This window comes from Equus przewalskii, chromosome 14, assembly GCF_037783145.1.
Source record: "Equus przewalskii isolate Varuska chromosome 14, EquPr2, whole genome shotgun sequence".
In the NCBI taxonomy this organism is placed as follows: domain Eukaryota; kingdom Metazoa; phylum Chordata; class Mammalia; order Perissodactyla; family Equidae; genus Equus; species Equus przewalskii.
The window spans coordinates 12,662,587-12,682,553 of NC_091844.1; the positions used below are offsets into that span (position 1 = coordinate 12,662,587).

Sequence of the window (19,967 nt, forward strand, 5' to 3'; positions counted from 1 at the left end):
CTGCTGGGGCTGTGGGTGCAGCCTCAGAAGTGCTGGGGAGTCTGAGCTGGGGCTGCCCTGGACTGCGGGCAGATTTTCAGCTTTAGGACTGTAGGAGAAAAACTAAAATAAACAGGCAAACTCCTGGAGTGTGATACTTGTTTAAAAAATAAAGTAAAAAAATAAAGAAATTGTGGTCCAGAAAACAAAAAAACAGCAGAGGGTAGTGGAAAGACACGGGGAGAGGGAGTCTTCCCACCGCAGAGACGCAGCGCCGCCCCCTCAGAGAGAAGGGCATGGATCCGCTCTAGGAGGCCCTTCCTGTCCCTTGGATTCAATGCGGATCCGCCCCAGCGCCGCCTCCACCGCCCTCCTCCGGGGCTGGCAGGGCTGAGAGCGGCCTCCTCCCCTCACACGGACGGACTGAAGCTCCAGCACCGAGTGGAGCAGACTGTGTGTGCAAGGTTCCTGGCGTGGTGCTGGCTCTGAAGGCAGGAAGAGAAGGGGTGGTGGCCAGAGCTAGTCTGAACGGCGCCCCTGCAGACCCCCAGCCTGCAGCTGCGGGCAGGACGAGGATCTCGTCTCAGCGCGATCCCGGACGCGGAGGTCGCCCATATTAACGCACCCAGTGGAAAGACGAGGGAGACCCAGCTTAAGAACAGTTAAAGTAATGGTGACCCGAGCGGTGCCGCGGTGGGGAGTTTGGAGCCTAGTTAGTGATGGTTCTCATTCTTAAGGGATCCTGATCCCCTGCGAAGAGGGAAAGCGCACGAAGCCCTTCGTCAAAGCGGCTTTTCCTGCTCCCCACGGGAGATGGCACCCGGGGGTGGGACGCAGGAGTCAGGCCCGCGCTCCAGCTGGGCAAGCCCGCCGTGAGCCCTCCGCGTGGTTCAGGGCGGCGCCCGAGGCAGTCTGGCGGGTCCCTTGGGGACGGGGCGGGCGGCGGCCCGGGCTCCTCCCTCGTCAGGCCCTGGCCTCGCTGCTCTTAACCCGCGCGCGGAAACCGGGGGCGCCCGAGCCACTGGGCTCCCTGGAGCAAACGAGCGGTCAGCGCGGAGCCGGACACCAGCATGCCAACATGGATGACAACATCAAAGTCTTCACCACCTTCCCCTACCTGCTCTTCATCTTCGAGTTTGTGAGTAGCTGGCGCGCCCGAGCCGAGGAGGGGGCGGGATGGGTCGAACCTCGCGCTGTCAAGGGGGCTCCGCACAGCCGTCTGGACCGGATCCACAACTTGCTGGGTCCGGGAGCATCAGGATGGCGGGGCCGGAGCGAGGAGAGTCTCCCCCGACCCCAGTCGTTTGGCCCCTTCTAGACCAACGACAAAGTGGGAAGCAGTCTCCAGAACTAGGTGGAAAAACCACATTCGCGGGCAACATGGGTCAGATGTTGGGAGCCGGCCAGGGTCCTTCGTTTCGCCCTGGTTCCATAGCTGTGCTCCTGACCCCATTAACATGGAGGGAGAGGAAGCCCTTATTGGAGAGGGACATTCTTGTAGAGGTGTCCAGCTTTGTCCAGGGTTAGGATTTCCTTTATAAAAATCGGCAAAAGAAGCCTGAGCATCACCAACCGAGGTTTGGGGATTGGGCTGGTGTAGGAGGAACTGAATCCGGATGATTCTCTTCTGGCCTTTGAAACTTGCTGACAAGAGAATGTATTTCCGACAACTTTGATCTGGAAATAATAAAACAGACGACCGTTTGATCCACAGTCATTCTGCCCTGTGTGTGGAGTAGGGGGAGGGGAGAGGCTGGCCCAAACAGTACCCTGCCTTGGCTGACCTTGAGCCATCCAAAGGCCCCCCTACCTGTGGTTGGTTCCTTCTTAGGCTGCAGCCACACAGGTCAGCTGTTAGCTGCTGGAAAGCACTTCCTACCCTGGACTCCTGGTACAGTGCTCACTGTGTCAGGAACTTCAGACCACGCTCAGCCTAAACTCCCCAAGGGCCACAGGCCCTTACCTGGGAGAGGCTGCTTGTGTGTTCTGTGGGCGCCCGGAGATGCAGCCGGGGAGGCTCTTTTTCTTGCACCCCCACCACACAAGAGTTGGTTGGAAGTTTGTCTTTAAACCTGACTGTTTAAAAACAGGACCCCAGCTCCTTCTTGCCTGATTGGAGGTGGGAGGGTGTGACCAGGAAAGGGAGCAGGCTCTGTCATCCATGGAGGGTTTGGGGAAAGGGCTAAGGGGACCTAGGTCACCTGGTGTCACCGTTTCACTGCATTTGTGAGGGTTGAGTTGAGCCCACACCTGGGTGTATCCAGAGTGATGTCAAGTCCTGGGGCCATCCAGGGTCAAGGAGGTGGCATCTAGAAGAAACCCTGGACACCACTGCCCCCCGCATTTATAGATAGGGACACTCAGGCCGGAGTGGGGAGGGGCTTGCACCCACTGGCACATCCTTTCCCCAACTGGCTCCTCTGGGTGCATCTGTTCAGGGCTTGGCCTGTGCTTGCCTGAGGCTGGGCGTCTGAAGATGAGCGCACAGCGCCCAGCATGAGTGGTGGTGGTTCCTTCGGAGGCCACTGTGTTTACAAAGGCAGATTCATGACCAAAGAGATGGTGGCTGATGGTGAGGTGTGATGGGCAGAGGGATTTTTAAGCAACAAAAGGTCCTCCTAGTGTCTCTTCAGGTGTCCTAATGAGGGGCTTCCTCTGCCTTTGCAGCTGTTTGGGGAGCACTGTGACAAGAGTCATGAGAGGGTGTTAGCTGGGCTTCATGCAGAAGACTCTGGGGAACCTCCTTCTCTTGCCTTCACAAGAGCTGGCTCAGGCGGCAGCAGGAGATGGCAGGTGTGGGGGACCTGGCTTCACAGAAGAGTGTCCCAGCCCAGAGGAAGGATTGCCCCTGGGGGAGGGACAGCCCAGCCAGGCACGGTGGTCTGTTGGGGAGGAAACAGGAGGATCCCCAAAATCCCACTAAGTGAAAGGAGACAGCAGGGTTAGAGCCCTGGGTTAGTGGAAACTTTCTCCTCCAGGGTGGTTTTGTGAGCTATCATAGCAGGGGCTTTTAGAAGAGATAATTTTGCCTTGTCCAGACCACTTCCCTCTCAGCTGTCTTAGAAGTTGTTTTTACTCCTCTACCGCAGTCCCTGCTCCCCAGATGCTGACCCCACCTCCACTTCCTGAGAGATGCTGGGCACCTCAGCTGTCGCCTCCAAACTCTCTCTTCCTCTCTAGATTGCAGGTGGCTCCCAGGGAGCAGGGAGAACAGGAAAGAAGGCAGACACCAGTCCTTTAAGTTTCCTCTGCACACTTTGTACATACGAAGCTGGATGTGGTTTGTTGTATGAAAGAGCAGAGAATGAAAGGGCCCAAGGAGGTGCTGGCCGCCCTGGGAGAGGTTTTTTAATTATGGACCATTACAACACAACAACAAAAAGATAAAGAAGCCAGTTAGAAAATGGGCAAAGGACTTGAATAGACATTTTTCCAAAGAAGATATATTAATGGCCAATAAGCATAAGAAAAGATACTCAATATCATTAGTCATTAGCAAGATGAAATCAAAACCACAGTGAGGTACCATTTCAAATGAAATTAGAATGACTGTTATCAAAAAACTGGAAAATAGCAAGTGTGGGCTAGGATGTGGAGCAGTTGGAACCCTCACACATTGCTGGTGGGAATGTGAAATGGTTCATCCACTGTTGAAATCAGTTTGGAGGTTTCTCAAAACAAGCACCATATGACCCAGCAATTCCACACCTAGATTTATAACCAGAAGAATTGAAAACAGGGACCTGAATAGGGGCATGCACATGTGTGTTCATAGCAGCTCTATTCACAGTAACTGACAGGTGGAAACAACCAAAATGTCCCATCAGCAGATGAATGGACGAACTGTGATATATTCACCCAATGGAATACTATGCAGCCATAGAAAGGGATGAAGTACTAAGACATTCCACAACGTTGGAAACACTGTGCTGAGTAAAGGAAGCCAGACACAGAGCCAGCCCTGATGGCCTACCAGTTAAAGTTCGATGTGCTCTGCTCCAGCGGCTTGAGTTCAGTTCCTGGGTGTGGAACCACACCACTTGTCTGTCAGTAGCCATGCTGTGGTGGTGGCTCATATAGAAGAACCAGAACTTACAGCTATACACAGCTATGTACTAGGGCTTTTGGAGTGGTAGGGGAGTGGGGAGAAAAGGAAGGAAAAAAAAAGGAGGAAGATTGGCAACAGATGTTAGCTTGGGGTGAATCTTCCCATGCAAAAAAAAAGAAAAAGAAGCCTGACATGAGGGTCACATATTGATTCCCTTTATATAAAATATCCTGAATGGGTAAATCCACAGAGATAGAACACAAACTGGTGGTTTGCCAGGGGCTGAGGGGAGAGGAAATGGGGAACAACTGCTTAATGGGTATGGGATTTCTTTTTGGGGTATGAAAATGTTTGAGATTACATGGAGCTGGTGGTTGCACACCATCAAAAACGTATTAAGTGCCATTGAACTGGTCAGTGTAAAATGGTTTATTTTATGTTATGCGGACTTCACTAATATTTTAGAAAACAATAACAAATATTCCAAATGTTACAGAAAAGTATGTATAATACTTTAATAGGCACCCATGTAATTATCACTCAGCTTTGTCAAATCTTAGTATTTTGCTTTATTGACTTTTAGTACGAGGGAAATAATCTTTTCAGGTGGCTTCTAAGCCCTGGATGTGCCACTGTCTTACTCCCCTCCCTCTATCCTCAGGAGCCCCAGGCTGGACATGGTGGTCCTGACACCCAGGCAGGGTCAGCCCTTCCCTGCACCCTGGCTGCCTGTGAGCTCCACGAGGCTCTGTTTTCTGTGTTTTCACACTTCATGGAAATAGTGTCGTCCTGTCATGTCCTTCTGCAGCGAGCTTTCCATGCAATGGTGTGGAGGTTTATATACATTGATGCTGTTTGTCCATTCTTCTGATGATGGACATTTTTCCTATTTCCAGGTGTGGCTTTTTGCTGTTGCAGACGGCATTGCTAAAGCACATTCTTGTATTGGCCTCTGTGGTTACATATTGGGAATTTCTTGGGGGACACACAGAGGATTGGACTCACTGGGTAATAGGGAATGCACATCTTCATCTTCCCAGCTGTTACCACATTGCTGTCCAAAAGAGTTATTCCAATTTACACAGCCCAGGAGCGGAGTCACTGGGAAGCTTATGAAGCTTAATTGAGCTCAGGACCCCCACTTGCTCAGGCCCCTTCCAAGACCCAGACTCCTTTTTTATCCTTTTATAAAGAAAGCCCCCAAATTTTATAAGCTTCAGGCTAACCCTGGACCTTCCCGACTCCCACCGGCAGCAGGTGAAAGTCCCCATTGTTCCTCATCATGGCCACACTTGGCACCATCAGACTTAGTAATTTTCTGCTAGTCTAAAGAGTGTGAAATTGTTACTGCACCAAGCTTGTTTTTGCCCGCCGCCTGGAAAGCCAAACACCAAGACAATGAGATTGCAGCAGAGAGGGGGTTTAATCACAAAGCAGCCATGTGAGGAAGCAAGAGCATGAGTCTCAAGTCTGCTTCCCTGAAAATTGGGGCTCATGGATATTTATGGATTAGGGGGGCAAAGTGCTCTGAAATGTGGAGCTAGGTGATTGGAAGTGAGAAAAGGTGAGGTAATTGATTATCTGTGCAAACGTAGCCAGACTCCATGCCTCTTCACAGGAGGCATGCTCACAAAACGGCGGTGTGAGCATGATCTGACTGTGGAATTTTTAGTCTCTTGCCATCAAAAGGTTGCTTATTGAATGTCTGTGGGGGCCCAGTTGCTGAGTTGGTGGTCTCAACTGGCCTGGAGTGGACAAAGGGGTTCTAATTCCTGAAGAACAGCTCACCAATTCACCTGAAGGAGCACACCGCTTACCATGGTGACCCAGGGTCCAGGGAGATGTTATCTACAGGGGCCTAGTGGGAGTCAGATAGCATAGTGTCTAAGCAGCACAGTTAACAATGGGTGGTCTAAACAGCTAAAAGCTATAATCAGTAATTGCAAAAAGGATAAAAACCTTTAGTTCCTAGCTACTTAATAATCAATGACTATCTGTTTGCCGGTTTCAATCCCCCTATTCTTTGGTCATTCCTCATTCTTGAGGGATTTGGGGTGACGACTGACCTAGCTACTTCCTGCTGAATTGAGGCATAGAGCTGGGTTAGAGGAATGAAACTGTTTAGCACTCATTTGGAAATATTCTCTTGTTCCTGGCTTCAGGTTGACACTTTGCGTTATTAGAATTTTGTACCTTGCTTAACAGTTTTGGAGCAACATCTAAAGGTACATTTTATGATCAAGTATCCGACCAGAAGGATAAGAAGTATAGACAACCCAAATTTTAACAGTCTCTGAAAAACAGACCTAATCCCAGTGGGGCCTCCATCTGATCTCCAGGTGGGGGCAGACATCTGGTCTCAGTTCCTGATAGTCTTTTATGTTACTGGATATGCGTCAGAGACTGGAGCAACGCCCTATACCCTGATCTTTCAGTTGTCCTTGATGATGGCTATAGGTCATTCAAAGTTACAATATGGTTTCTTTTCTACAATATGGCTTCCTTTATGTCAGCCTTGTGCTGAGCTGGTATCAGAATAGTTGATTACTTTTTAAATCTGTCGTCCAGTGAGTTGATTACTCACAGTTCCTATTTCCATGCCTGAGCTCCCAATAGCCTGGGAGGGGCAGATGTGAAACCCTCGGCCTCCAGGAGCAACAGGATGGGGCTCCCCTCCCCTCCCAAGGCAGGGACACTGCCCACCAGAGCAGGGAAGGGCGATGGCTCAGGGTGGGGCATGGCAACCTTGCCCTGCCCAGCACCCCACACCAGAGCTCCTGCCCTCTGAAAGCTCAGGGTCCTCACGGGAGGTGGAAGGCAGCCCAGCCAGGGCTGTGATCCTGCCTCTCTGAGCCCCCAGAGCCCACAGGCCACGCTGCTGTTGCAGGCAGTGGGGTCCCAGTGCACCCCACACAGGCCCCAGTGGAACATCCATGGTCTCCCCTCCCCAAAAGCTGCACCCAGGGCTCTGCTTCTGGCCTGTTCCCTGTCCCCACCCAAGGGGGACATTCCTTTTGGAACCACAGTCTCTGTTTCTTCCTCCTCCTCCCCCCTTCTAAACCAGGGGCATCCTGACACTGGGCCCCCATTCATAGCACAGGATGTTAATATAGGATGCTGTTTGTCTCAGCTCTGGCCAGGCCCCAAGAGGAAACTTCTCTCACAAAGCACCAGGAGGTACCCCCCACTTTCAGAATTTGGGGAGGAAATGCCTGGAAAGGGGTAGTGAAGTCATTAACCCAGCTCCCTCCCCCCAGCCTGTGTGCAGTGCAGCCCCTGAAAGAACGGCTGGAATGGAGAGAACTTTTCTGTGGACAGAGCCTGCTGGAGTGCCACCCCCTCTCCAGGGTGGGCGCCCCCTCCTCGCATGCCCCTCAGGAGCTTGGGGACTCAGGAGCAGGGTCACCTGGTGGGAGGCAGCGCTTGTAGGGTGCACTTTTGGGGGTGGGGTGGGGTGGGGGAGCCACCTGGAGTTGGTTTGCAGTTTCCATTCTTACAGTGAAGTGGACACAGTAGTTACTAACATGAGCCTGTGTCTGTGACCCAAGGTGACTGGAGACTTTTTGTCATTTGAGAGTGACTGAACAAGTCCTGGGACCAGCCCTAGATTTTTATTTGTGTGGGGAACAGTGGCCGCCAGGCCAGGACTGGGCAGTGGGGTGGCGGGCAGGGTGACAGAGCAGCTCTCTGGTGAGTGGTCCACGTTCTGGCTCCATTGAGAAGGCCACGCCCCCTCAGGCCTGCTTGTCACATACACACCCTGGAGGTTCTGTGTCACTAGGTCCGGGGCAGGCCCAGGAATGTGCGTTTGATAAGCACTGACAGCCCCCATGGATTCAGCGAGGTTTGGAGTGGTCATTGGTAGGCCAGCCCACCCCCTTGATGTTGTTATGGGGGAGAGGATAGTCTTGTTGATGCAAATAATCCATGACCAACCTAATGAAATCAAAATTGGAGTGAGTTTATTATGAGCCAGAGTGAGGATTATAACCTGGGAAGGCCTTAGAACACACTCCGGAGAAGCATGGGTTTCAGTACAGTCTTATGTCTTTTTAGAATGAAGAACATACATTAAACACACCCAGGATACATTTCCACCAAAATTTCAAAGAGGTATTCAGTCGCAAATTAGCAGGTCAACGTGACTCTGATGTCAGGAAAAGGGACTAATTTGGGCTGGCATTACCAATAGAGCATAGGAGGGGAAGTCTGCATTCTTATCTTTAGAGAGTACATTCTTTACTTAAATGGTTAAACAGATGTACAGTGCATGTTTGATAGGCCATAAGTCAGGCTTTTTAGTTCAAGCTGAGTCATTTTTGAACTCGAATAGTTACCCTATATGCCTCAATATGTGAACATTTCTTGTCACCAGAGACTGAGAAATAGTGTTTTGGACCAAAGGCCACCAAGGGCAGGCCCTATGAGATACCCCAGCAGGTGTCCTCCTCGGGTGCTGATGGATGAGGACAGTGGGTGGGCCCCTCGTCCCTGGAGCAGTGACGCCATAGGGAAGTGTGGCCGACTCCTCACAGGTTGCAGACTGTCCCAGGAGCAGGAGCAGCTCCCTGGGTTCTCTGCGTCCTGGGCCCTGACTTGCCCTCTGCATTCTGGTGGAAGGTTTGGTTCCTGGTTGGCTCCTGCTGGGCCCCAGCAGCATAATGACTTCCTAGGGGGATGGCCTGGCCTTGAGTCTCTGCTCCAGGCTCTCTAGCACTCCCAGCTCATTAATAGCTGCCATTCTGTCCACACTGGGGCAACCACCCCTGTGGTGAATCATTTTGTGGCACCAAGGCCCTCGGGCCTGAGAAAAATATGCAGGAGCCAGAAGAAAAGCCTTGTCACCAGCCATCACACCTTGATCTGCACAGGCAGTGGAAGAGGAAGGCCCAGGGCCACCCAGCCCCTCTCAGCTGACCTGAAATTGCACCCCAGAGCCTCCCTCCTGTTAGAAGGCAGTTGGGCTGGAGGGGAGGGGGCAGGAAGAGGAGGAGGAGGGGGAGGACCCCGAAACTCCTGGATCCACCTTTGAAGGAGGCCCTTGGAGGGCTCAGGGCACAGGCTTTGGGGGCAGACACTCCAGGAAAAGAGGAAAGGAGGAAGGACTGGAGATGAAGGCCACATCCTGACCCTGGTAGTGGGGGTGGGGGTGGGATGACAAAGGTCGTGTTGATGGACCCGGGGGTGAGGACCACAGGCCTGTGCCTGCTGAAGAGGGAGCGATGTCCTTCAGGGTTCGGATCTTTTGCTTGTTTTTGGTCTTAAACACACACCTTGGTGTTCTTTCCTCTGAAGGGACAGAGCCTGTTAGCCAGTGGGGGGTGGGGGAGGGGAGGCTGCCTCCCATGGCCGCCTCCTTTGGGATCTCTGCTCCTCTAGACCTGGGGTGGCTGCGAGCAGGACGAAGGCTACCGGGCAGTCTCCTCTCCCTCCGTGTTACTGTTCTCATGGCCATTTCCAAAGCTGGCCCTACACACAGGAGGTTTCATGGTGAACTGCCTGTGGGTGACCTTGAGTAACTGCCATACGCAGGGCCGTCCTGACCTGGCTCCACAACCAGCCTGTCAGAGCTGGCCCTCAGCAGCTATGGGAGTGTGAGCGGGCCACTGCGCCTCAGTTTCTGCATCAATGAAATGGGGATATTAAAATATAAATTAAAAAGATAAATAAAAGAAGGGAAACCCTTCCTGGGCAGGGTGCGCAAGGCAGGGGGGGAGTGAGATTTGGGGGTGAGTGGGGCTGTGGAGGGCACACGTGACGTGTCCTTGGGAACCCCAAGTACTGTGGGTTTTCCCTGCAGAGTGACTCTAAGTAGTCAATCCTCTGCTCAGAGCTGCCCCTGGTCAGCCTGATGGGGAGGCCAAAGGGAACAGGGGTCAAAGGAACCAGTTACCAGTGGGCCCAGGATTAAACCTTTCAAAACTGATTTGTCATTGGTATCAGCGCATCACCATCTGGGAAGATGTTGGTTTAGGAAGGCAGCAGCCTCTGGTGCATAATTGTGCCCACCTCCTCCAACCTCCATCCCGCCATGTGGCTGCTTGGTGATAAGCCAGGGACGGTTGGACTGAGGGCCCTGGCGGGAAGGAACCACCCAGCTTTTACATCTTAGGACTCTTTCCAGAACCAGCCCCACAGTCCTCGCTGCTCTCCATTTGTGATGCTCCTTTGGTGCAGGTGGCATGGTGGGGCTAAGTCCTCTGTCCTTCGGGCCTGGCTTGCCCAACACCTCCACCTGGAAGCCTACCCTGAAGGCACACTTTTACTGTCCTGGAGGCCTTTGCTTGTGGTCTGTCTCCCATCTGGACCCCGAGTCTGCCCCTGTCCTGGCCCAGACCGTGGCCTCTGAGACACTTGTTCTCAGCGTGCACTGGTAGGAAAGCCAGCTCCCACCTGGCTAATGTTTATGAATCACAAGAGAGTCCTTGACTCCAAGGGCAGAGAGAGGGTGAAACTGACAGTCACCACCACTCCCCAGGGAGACCCCAGAGAAGTGCTGGGCCATTGATGGGGGTTTCTTCTCACTGTCGGCAGGTGCACACCTGTTTTGTTGGCTGACCACATTGATCACCTATTTGGTGACTCCCATCAATACCCTTTGTTTGTCTTGCACTGAAGCCTCTCCTGTCCGGTCTACATTTCCATAGATTTTGTCTCTTAGGGGTGGCTTACTGTATTTTTCACAGAATCTTCTTGTTTCTGTTCATCCTGAGGGTAAATTCAGTGGTATAGTCGTGGTGGGAAACATTTCCACCCAGGTGAGGACAGGCCTGTGTGAGAGCCCCAGCTTTGTGGTCTAGCAGAGTGTCCTTCCCTCAGGAGCTGGTGACTGTCCTCTGCCTTGGGCGGGAGGCCAACACTGGTCAGCGATCGTCCGTCATGCTCACGGCCGGTGCTGGGGAGCAGAGGGGTAGCGGGTGCTGCGGAGAGCAGACTGCCCGGGGACTTCGGGAAGCAGGGGGAGGGCTGAGCAGGGCCTCTCCCAGGTCAGCCTCGCCCTGGTAACATCAGCTACAGACCTGGACGCCCTCCTCTCTCTGTGAATCCCAAATCTCTGTCCCTCTCTCTACAAACAGACTCAACGCCCCTGAGTCCTGGGTTTGCCTTCAGTGTAGATGAAAGGACAAGATCTAAGCTGCCTTGGGAGGGATGGTGGCACGATAGGTCCCCTGAAGGAGGGAGCCTGCTGATGAAGGGTCTGGGAGGGCAGAGCAACTGGAGCAGGTAAACTGAGTCAGGTGGCCTTAATGTCACTCCCCATGTTCACCTTGGGAGCAGCCTCAGAGGTCAGACTCCCAATAATTGGCAGAAAGGTAGGGGGTCCCCACACAAGAGTCTTCTGACTCCCCCCAGACACCTCCCCTGGGTTCAGAGTGGGGGGTCCTGAGCAGATTTCTGGGTCCCCTTTGCTGGGCAGAGGTGCTGAGCTGTGTTCACCCTCACTGGGTCCCCGACACTGTCACCAGGACCTGACTCTGCCCTTGCTGGACCCAGAGCTGCTCCACTGGACCTGGTAGCAGGACTGGAAGAGAGAAGACAGGAAGGGAGAGGTAGGCTCCATTTATTCGTGTGTGTCTTTGAATAAACTCTGTCTCCCTCGATGGACCTGCCCTCAGTGCTGACCGTGGTCGTGGTCACTCTGTGCATCTGTTAAACGCATGAATGCATGAATGAATGAATGAATGAATGAGTGGATGAGCGAGTAGCAAGTGAAGGAAGCCCCTCCGTGGACTTGCTGAGCTGAGGTCCTCCACATGAGGGGGTGGGGCTCACACAGAACTCGGGGGGCTGGCAGAAGCCCCTCCGTGTTTGCCTCCTGCTCTCCCTGCCTCTCAGCCCCCGGCCGCCCTCAGCCCTGTTCTCTGGGGTCTGGGAGGCCCCAGTGTGTCGGGGGCTTGGTCTTTCTCCTCTGACCTCCTCTCTGTGCTTCTCATGCCCCCTGGGGTAGGGTCCCCTTGACTTCACCTTGATGCCATTGCCCTTCCCTGCAGGATCTCATCCTTAACCAGCCTCCACACACACTCACACACACACACTCACACACACACACTCACACACGGGACATGCCCTCTACTCTAACTCACAGAGTGGTTCACTTTTGAGTCAGCAACCCTTAGAGTTGGGACCGTGAGCCTCTCCTTGGGCACACATTCACTGTGCTGGTCAGTCCCCTCCACAGCACCCCTCCTGGCATTGCATGGTCCCTGACTTCTGACAGAGCTCGGTGGGGACAAACGCTTCCAGCAGCAGAATCGGGGCTGCTGATCCTAAGGCCTTGGGAGAGTACCCAGGGCCCAGAGCGCACAGCACCTGGGACGAGCCTCATCCAGTGTGGCCAGCTTTTCTGTTCCTTCCTGGAGGATGACTTTTGCCCACCTGACCTAAGTGACAAGATGGCTGAGTGTTGGGTGCACAGCCTGTGTTCTGTGCTCAGAGTCCTTTACTTCTCGAGTCCAAGGCACTAACTCCTGTCACACGCACCCCATGCCCTCGGAGCTGGTGGGAGTTCTGACGCTGGGCTCCGAGGGGCCACACGAGCAGACGTGTGTGTGGGAAGTGCTCTGTGGTTCACGTCTTGACTTGTTATTGGAAGAGGGTCGCTTGTGGAGACCCTGACACAGTAAAATAGAGCCCCTGAGAAAATTCTAGAGAATTTGAGCAATTCCTCTGCACTGACTTCAGGTGTCCACGTCCCACAGCAAGAACACTGGACGGTTGTGCACGTGGAGCTCCTTCAGCCCCGCACGAGCAGGGGGATGCCACACGGATCTCAAGAACGTGCCGGGGTATCCCTTCCCCTTTGTGACGGAGGCTCACTGTTTGCAGGAGGACTTGCTCATATTTTTACGTTGTTTGTGTTTCCTTCATCAAAGGGAGACCTTTTCCTCAACTTTCAATTTCAGGGAGATCATAGGTTTTTCTCTTTTTGGTGATTTTGAAGTTACCTTTAAACCCTGCGTTGCACCCGGATGAGGAGGGGGTCCCAGTGCACGGTGAGATCCTAGCCCTCCTGAGATGTCACGTGGTTACAGGGGAGGCTCTGCCTCATCGTGTGACAGCTGTGACAGTGAGCACTTCAAGTGCTCCCCACGTGCCAGGCTCCTGGGCCCAACCCCATGATGCGGGCACTGCTGTTATCACTGTTTTTCAGAGAGGGAACAGAGAGGTTAAGTGACTCGCCCAGGGACAACAGGCCACCCAGCTAGTAAGTGACAGAGCTGATTCAAACTCGGTAACTCTGGCTCTAAAGTCTACACCCTTAACCATCCTTCTCTGCCTCCTGTGGATTAATTCAGAAGGAAAAAGAGAGAACCTTCTGTAAGATTACACAAGAGCTCCCCCCATGACTAGCTCCTGAGGGAATTTTTTTCACAAAAGTCATTTGATCGGGCAGACCACGGATGTAAACTCTATTAAGCCTTTGGAAATTTTTGTCTCGTTTTGTGCATTATCCTTGGTTCTTAGAGAACCTCAGCTCTGCTCAGCATCCTAAACTGGACTGAATTAAAGATGGGTGGTTTCCAGTCCTGAAACACCAGGGTGGGTGGGTCCTCAGATCACCAGGTCAACCCCATTCACAGACGCTGAGGCTGGGTCCCAGCATCTAGAGGACACCCAAGGTCGAGCTAGTGTCACGTTCAAGGCAAGACAGGGACTGAAGCTTAAGGAGAGGAGACGGGAGGGGAGGGGAGGGGAAGATAGGAGAGGAGAGGGGAGGAGGGGAGAGGGAAGTTTGCCCATGTCCAGGCGGGAACTGCAGGGCATCTGGGCCGGTGTCGCTGAGCCGGGCAGGGCATGCCAACAGCAGGCGCTTCTTCTTCTGTCTGAGGGCGTCACCAGAGCATCGTCCACAGGCTCGTGTGGTGTAGACACATCCCCAGGCCTTTGACAAAGAGCCCGGGTGTCTGTTCCCTGCCCTGTAACTCTGCTTCTCTGCAGTCTAGTCAGACCTTGGGCCCCAGACCTGGGTGTCGGTGTTTTTCCAGGTGTGTCAGTGACTCTAGTGTAGACTGAGGGCTGAGAACCACAGAGCGTTAACCCAGGCCCCGCCCTCATTTTCCAGCTTGGGGACCTGGGGCCCAGAGAGAGAGCTCCACCAGGTGACTGTCGGCCACCTGACTTAGAGACCTTCGTCTGAGAGCACACCAGCCAGCTGCACCCTCTCTGGTGTGGAGGACGGTGACCCAGGGGCAGGCGGGGGTGGGGGAAGTCTGGCCTGTACTGTAGACAGAGACGAAGGGAAACTGAGGCCCTGCCTCCACTTGTGTGCCTGATGTTTCAAGGTGATCGCCTCTGAGCATTTTGCCGCCTGGAGGCTGGGAGCTGCTTAGTTTTCTCTATGAAGGGAAATGCTTGAACCCTCGCCTACCCCTTTGCTCTTGAGAAGTATTTGTCCAGCGGGGTCCTGATGTCAGGATGGGGTGGGCTGCTCCCTGCCCAGGAGGCCTGGTCTCCCTGGGTGTGGGCGCAGTGTCCGCTCTCTCTGTTGCTCTCTGCACACTGAGTAGGTGGAGGGCGGCAGGTGCTAGCTGTGTCCATGATTCCCGCCAAATCCCAGCTTTGCACTGAGTGGGGCCTGGAGGCCTCCACACTGGCCCAGCGATCAGTTCTGTCTCAGGCTCACCCTCCCTCGAGCCCCCTCTCCTGCCGCTTCTTGTCCCCCACCTCGTGCATGGCTCCCCGGCCTTCTGAAGCCCTCACTGGTGCTCCAGCATCCTCTGCACTCGGCGTGTACTTGTCCCTCCCCGTGGAGAGCTGCTTGGTGACCCTGTGGCCAGGTCAGCCAGTTACATCCATCTCTCCCTTCAAAACTCCACGCCCCAGTCCAGGCTGCTTGGCCTACTCAGGTGGGGCATCATCCTGCATTGTACCGGGCTGCCTCTGCATCTGTCTCCACCGGGCTGTGGGCCTCCTTGGTGAGCAGTGTCCTACCCCAGTTGTTGGGTGGTGCTGGCACAGCGCCAGCAGCTTCAGACTCACCTCCATGGTTTCAGCCAGTTTGCACCAGCCCGCAGTGTGGGGAGACAGCTGCAAAATGCCGTTACAGACGAGGAAGCCGAGGCCCAGGAGGCTGAGTCACATGCTCCAGCCTCCTCCTACACATGCGGGGAGAGAGCCCCTCTCCAGGGCTCACGTGTGCCCCTGCCCATGTAGACGCTGCGTGGTGCAGATGCTGCGGGAGCTGGCATGTGCCCTGGAGGAGCCGGGCCTTCACAGCTGCACAGCTGTTCCAGCTGTGACCCTTCCAGCACGCATCCGCACTGGAGCTCTCACAGCAGCCGTGTCTGTGTCCAGGGCGCTGCTCACAGACATCCAGCTGGAATAGACCCTCTGTCCTCAGCTTTGTCTCTTTTCCTTGCTCCTCCCATCCTCTCTCAGGGGTGTTCTGCACCCACCTCAACCCCCTCCCAGGTGGTCCCCTGTGCAGGTCGCCCTGCATTTCTCCCCTGGGCACCTGCTGGGCAGGGCTGTGAGGGGTACAGGGTAGGCCCACAGCCCATCTCCTGGGAGCAAAACCCCCAGGGGTTAATCATTTCCTCTGTGTGAGGACATTCCCTTCACATGACGTGTCACTTAGAATATGTTTCTGGGACAGACAGGGCCTGGTGGCGTGTGTACTATGAGAACGTCCCTGGGAACCAGAGGCTCCTCTGCTCTTCCCAGTTGGAGTCTCCAGAGAGATGAGCCACATTCACTCAGTGTCCCCACATGGTGGGTCAGAATGGCCGGTGGGCTGTGCTGTGATGGTGGAGATATTTCGTAAAGGTCCCCTCAAGGGAGAATTTCTAACCTGGAAAGACATTTATGCCAAATGAAAGAAGCTCATCACAAAAGTCCACCTTTTATTAGATGATTCAGCTATTGTGAAGGTTCAGAATAGGGGAATCCATAGAGACGGGAAGTGGGTCAGTGGTCGCTTAGGGATGGGAGGGGTGGAGGGAGCCGTAGCTAAAGGGCACAGGGTTTCTTTGAGGTGGTGAAAATGTGCTAAAATTGTATCTGGAGATGATGGCTGCACATGTCTGTAAATATCCTAAACCATTGAATTGCTGCTTTAAATGGATGAGCTGTATAGTGTGTGAATTCTCTCTCATTAAAGCTGTCCAAAACTTCTCCCCGCCATCTTACCATGAAACTCAGTGCTACAGAGAAACCAAACAAAGAAAAAGTCAGCGTGATTTTTAAAGGCCCTTTGTAAGGTGGTGCACCCAGAGGCGGGACAGGGTCCTCTGGTCCCAGGGGTTAGGACTGGGATGGAACACAGGGTGGGCTTTGTTCCTGTGGATGGAATTCTTACCATAGACCCCGGGGATCTGCATAAGGGTGTGTGTGAGTGTGTGAGAGTGAGTGCGTGTGAGTGTGTGAGTGTGTGTGAGAGAGAGCATTCCTAGGGAGCTGGGACATACTCTTCCTCACACTGGTGGAAGCGCACACCCAAAGCAGGTGGAGAGTCGGGGTAACCTTGAAGCTTCCCTCTACACTGGGGGCCGGGAGCTCAGCCCAGAGCTGTGGCCCCGTCTCGCTGGCGCTCACTCAGGACTCTGTGATGAGCAGTCAGTGTGGGGACTGCGCTCTGACTTCCCCTCACTCTTCCTGCCTTTGATTCCTGACCGAGCCACACGGGGAGGAATCGAGCTGAACGAGGGCCAGGGCACTGAGCCTGAGACCAGGGTACCCCTGTGCCTTAATTTACCTCCTATGTATTTTACAGTTAATTTGTCCAGAATAGCTATGTCACTAGCTTAAAAATAAAAGCCATGTCCTTCTCCAGGTCACCTCTGCTCAGGCTGTGGGGGAGCTCCAAATCCCTGGCTGCCCCCTGAGCCCTTCTCCTTGCCTTAGTCAAAAAACTGAAGAGTGACAAAGAGAACTGTTTCCCCCACATGGTATTCAGCATCCCTCAATGCCATGTCCACTGGCAACATACAAGCACCTCGGGCCCGCTGGTCCCAAGTGGGATTCCATCATGGAGGGCTCTCCCTTCCACATGCAGCGCCAGCTGCTCCTCTGGGATTTGGTCCATCAGCCACTTGTTTGGGCACACCCTTCTCCCAGGAGGCCCTGAAGGTCAGGGAACCAACTCGGACACTGACACATGGCTGGACGGGTTTTCCCTGTGTCCCACACCCAAGAGTCAAACCTGAGCAAGGGGGACCTCACCCCGCCCCTCACCTGGTAGGGACAGTGCCACTTTGTGACTAACCAGATCCACCTGTCTTGTGCTAGATGCTGCAAAGGGGCAGTGCAGGGCTCACTGAAAGCACGTGAACAGGGACCTAACTTAGATTGGTATTTTTTGGATGGTCACCTGTTGACCAGGAAAAGGATGCCTAGGAGAAGCGTGTCCCAGGCCCTTGCCTCTGCCCACGGGATGGGCATGCCCGATCCTCCCTCCTCTCCATGCCACACTCTCATGCCTCCTGAATCCTAATCCATCTCAGCCATCAGCATGCTCATGTTCCTGTGTCAGTGCCCGTGATGGAAAAGGCCAAGTAACCTGTTTGATCTTAAAGGCAACTGTGGATGAAAGCGACACACATATCTTATCTGTGGCAGTCTGAGGATTTGCATTTAACTGATTTTGCTCCAGTGACTTTAAGTTGTAAAGTGTGTCCCACTGCCTCTGTCACGTGCCTTCCTCCAGGCCATCTCAGGTTCATCAGTAGAGGAAGTCTTCTGGGCAGAGATGCCCAGATCTGATTCATTAAGCCCAGTTTGGTTTTGATCCCTCCAGATTCTTCATTGCACTGATTTTTCTACCAAATGTGATTCTCTCCTGATGCTTCTCAGCTAAGAGGCTCGGAGAACCCCTGTGAGGATAGTGGTGTCTCTTACCCAGCAGGTGGGTAGCGGGTCAGGGAGGCGAGGTCAAGGTACCACTTGAGTTCACACCACAGGGGACATAGGCCTGGGAAGCAGCCTGTCCTCAGCCCCCAGATGCTCAGGAGGATGGTGCAAGTATCACGGTACCTTGGAATCTCTGACTGCAAAGCCATCTCCCCTGTGTCCCAGCCCACTCCCAACACAGGGCTTATCTGCATGAGGATCGTGGATGAGGCTGAGCTGACGTCACTGGGATGAAGAGCGGAAGAGAAGTACAGAGAGTCCCTGCTTGGGGTGTGCTTGTCCACAGGGGGAGCGGGACTGTGGCACTGAGGGGTGTTGTGACCCCCTCATCTGTCCTTACGCTCCTCTTTGGGGCTCACTGACCATGTGAACATCAATTGGAGTGTCTTCTGGGTAATGCCAGGGGAGTGCTGCTCTCATGCCATCCTCAGTCTCCCAAGAAGCCCAGGCTGACCTGGGTTCTCTCTCCAGACCTAACTCCGTGACTCAGAGTACTTCCTGGAGGTAGGGATTTAAGCGGCCAATTTTTAAAAAAAATGCTAGTGACGTTGTGTGCCCAATTTATTTTGCCAATAAAGACCTAAAGAATCTTCGCATCACTACCTTTTCATAACAGAAAGGATATTTTTATATCAAAAATACTAGGAAGGATATAATCTCAGAATTACCCCTTCTAATGATAACACTGGATGGTGTAAGTCCTTTCTTGGGATGATGAATTACTTACCTTCCATGTTCCTCAGTTTTCCCATCTGACAAATGGGTCAGTACCTTGCTCATAGGATGATTGTATGAGCCCTAACTGAGTTAATATTTGTAAAGTGATTAGGAAAGTGCTTGGCATATAAATGTGATGTAAGTGCTCATTAAATAAAAAATTAAATTATATTTAAAAGTGAATAAAGGCAGGCATGCAGAACATTGGGCAAGAGTGAGACTGGAGATCAGGCTAGAGCCTTGGGGGCTGAAGGATTCATTCTTGGTGAGGAAAATGCCCCCCGCTGTTCTCTGCCTCCATCCTGTTTTTCTGCCCCTCGTGCCCCAGCGTGACCTCTGGGTCTGGCCCTTCCTGGGCGTGGGCTCTCCTGGCCCGATGCTCACCCTGCCCCCCTTCCCTCTGCAGGTCTTTGGGGGCCTCGTGTGGATCCTGATCGCCTCGTCCCTGGTGCCCCTCCCCCTGACCCAGGGCTGGGTGATGTTCGTGTCCGTGTTCTGCTTCATAAACACCACTGTCCTGTTCTTCTTGTACGTAATTAGTGGCAACTATGAGGAGACTTCCTGGGTCTTCCTGGTGAGTCCTAGCAGTGCATGTTTGAGGAGGGTGGGTAGTATTGGACAATCTCCCCTGGGAGGCTGGCTTTTCCAGTACTGGCTGAGGCTGCCCTGTAGACATCTCCCACCCATGTTCCAAGGCTGAGCTGGCCCGGCCTTCAGCTCTGAGCTGTGCACAGCAGCCCGGGGCTCCCTGCAGCCAGGAGGGCAGGAAAAGGTGATGGCAGAGGTTGACTGTCACCATCTCCTCTCATTGGGGCTGCTCTGCTTCCTCCTGTGTGACTGCCTTTTTCATGGATAACCAGCAGCCCAACCCCCCTCCCATCCCACCTGCACCTGCCAGGGCCCTGTTGGCACCTTCCATCATCCAGGGGGACTGGTTTCCATCTCCTGGGAACAGGGTCCTAGGGGCTGGTCTTGGCTGCCCGGTGTGAGGCCATGCTTACTGCTCAGCTCCATATCACAGCTTCTAAAGCCAGGTCACCAGAGAGGGAGCTGATGGGGGAGAGAGATGGCCTGTGGTCTCCTTTCTGCATAAATTCTGCCTTGAGGCCCATGAAGAGGGCAAAACTTACACATAGAAGGGCTGGGGCCATTTGGTCTCTCAAAAGGTCTCCTACTTGCACTTGTGAAACCACCTCCAAATTACAACTACTCAGAACCCCATTCCAGTACTTTTTTGCTTGTAAACACACCTGGAGCCCCCTGACTCTCCCCCCGAGAAAAGGAACAACAAAACTACAATGGAAATGGCGTGGGCCTCTCTTCCCTGCACTGGTCACTGAGGCCACATCGGAACCAGGACTGTGACCATGTATGA

General features: G+C 53.6%; 1 protein-coding gene across 2 annotated transcripts in view; it reads left to right on the plus strand.

Annotated features, from left to right (window-relative positions):
- Positions 1-314: 314 nt before the first annotated feature.
- Positions 315-19,967, plus strand: part of LOC103541232 (myelin and lymphocyte protein-like) — a 110,250-nt gene continuing 90,597 nt past the window's right edge. The window contains exons 1-2 of one of the 2 annotated variants that reach the window (XM_070573603.1): positions 315-1,117; positions 18,999-19,166. In XM_070573603.1, coding sequence (XP_070429704.1) covers positions 1,058-1,117; positions 18,999-19,166 — 228 coding nt within the window. In that variant the 5' untranslated portion in view covers positions 315-1,057. The remainder of the gene's footprint in view (positions 1,118-18,998; positions 19,167-19,967) is intronic. The other variant, XR_011526350.1, reaches the window with a different exon arrangement.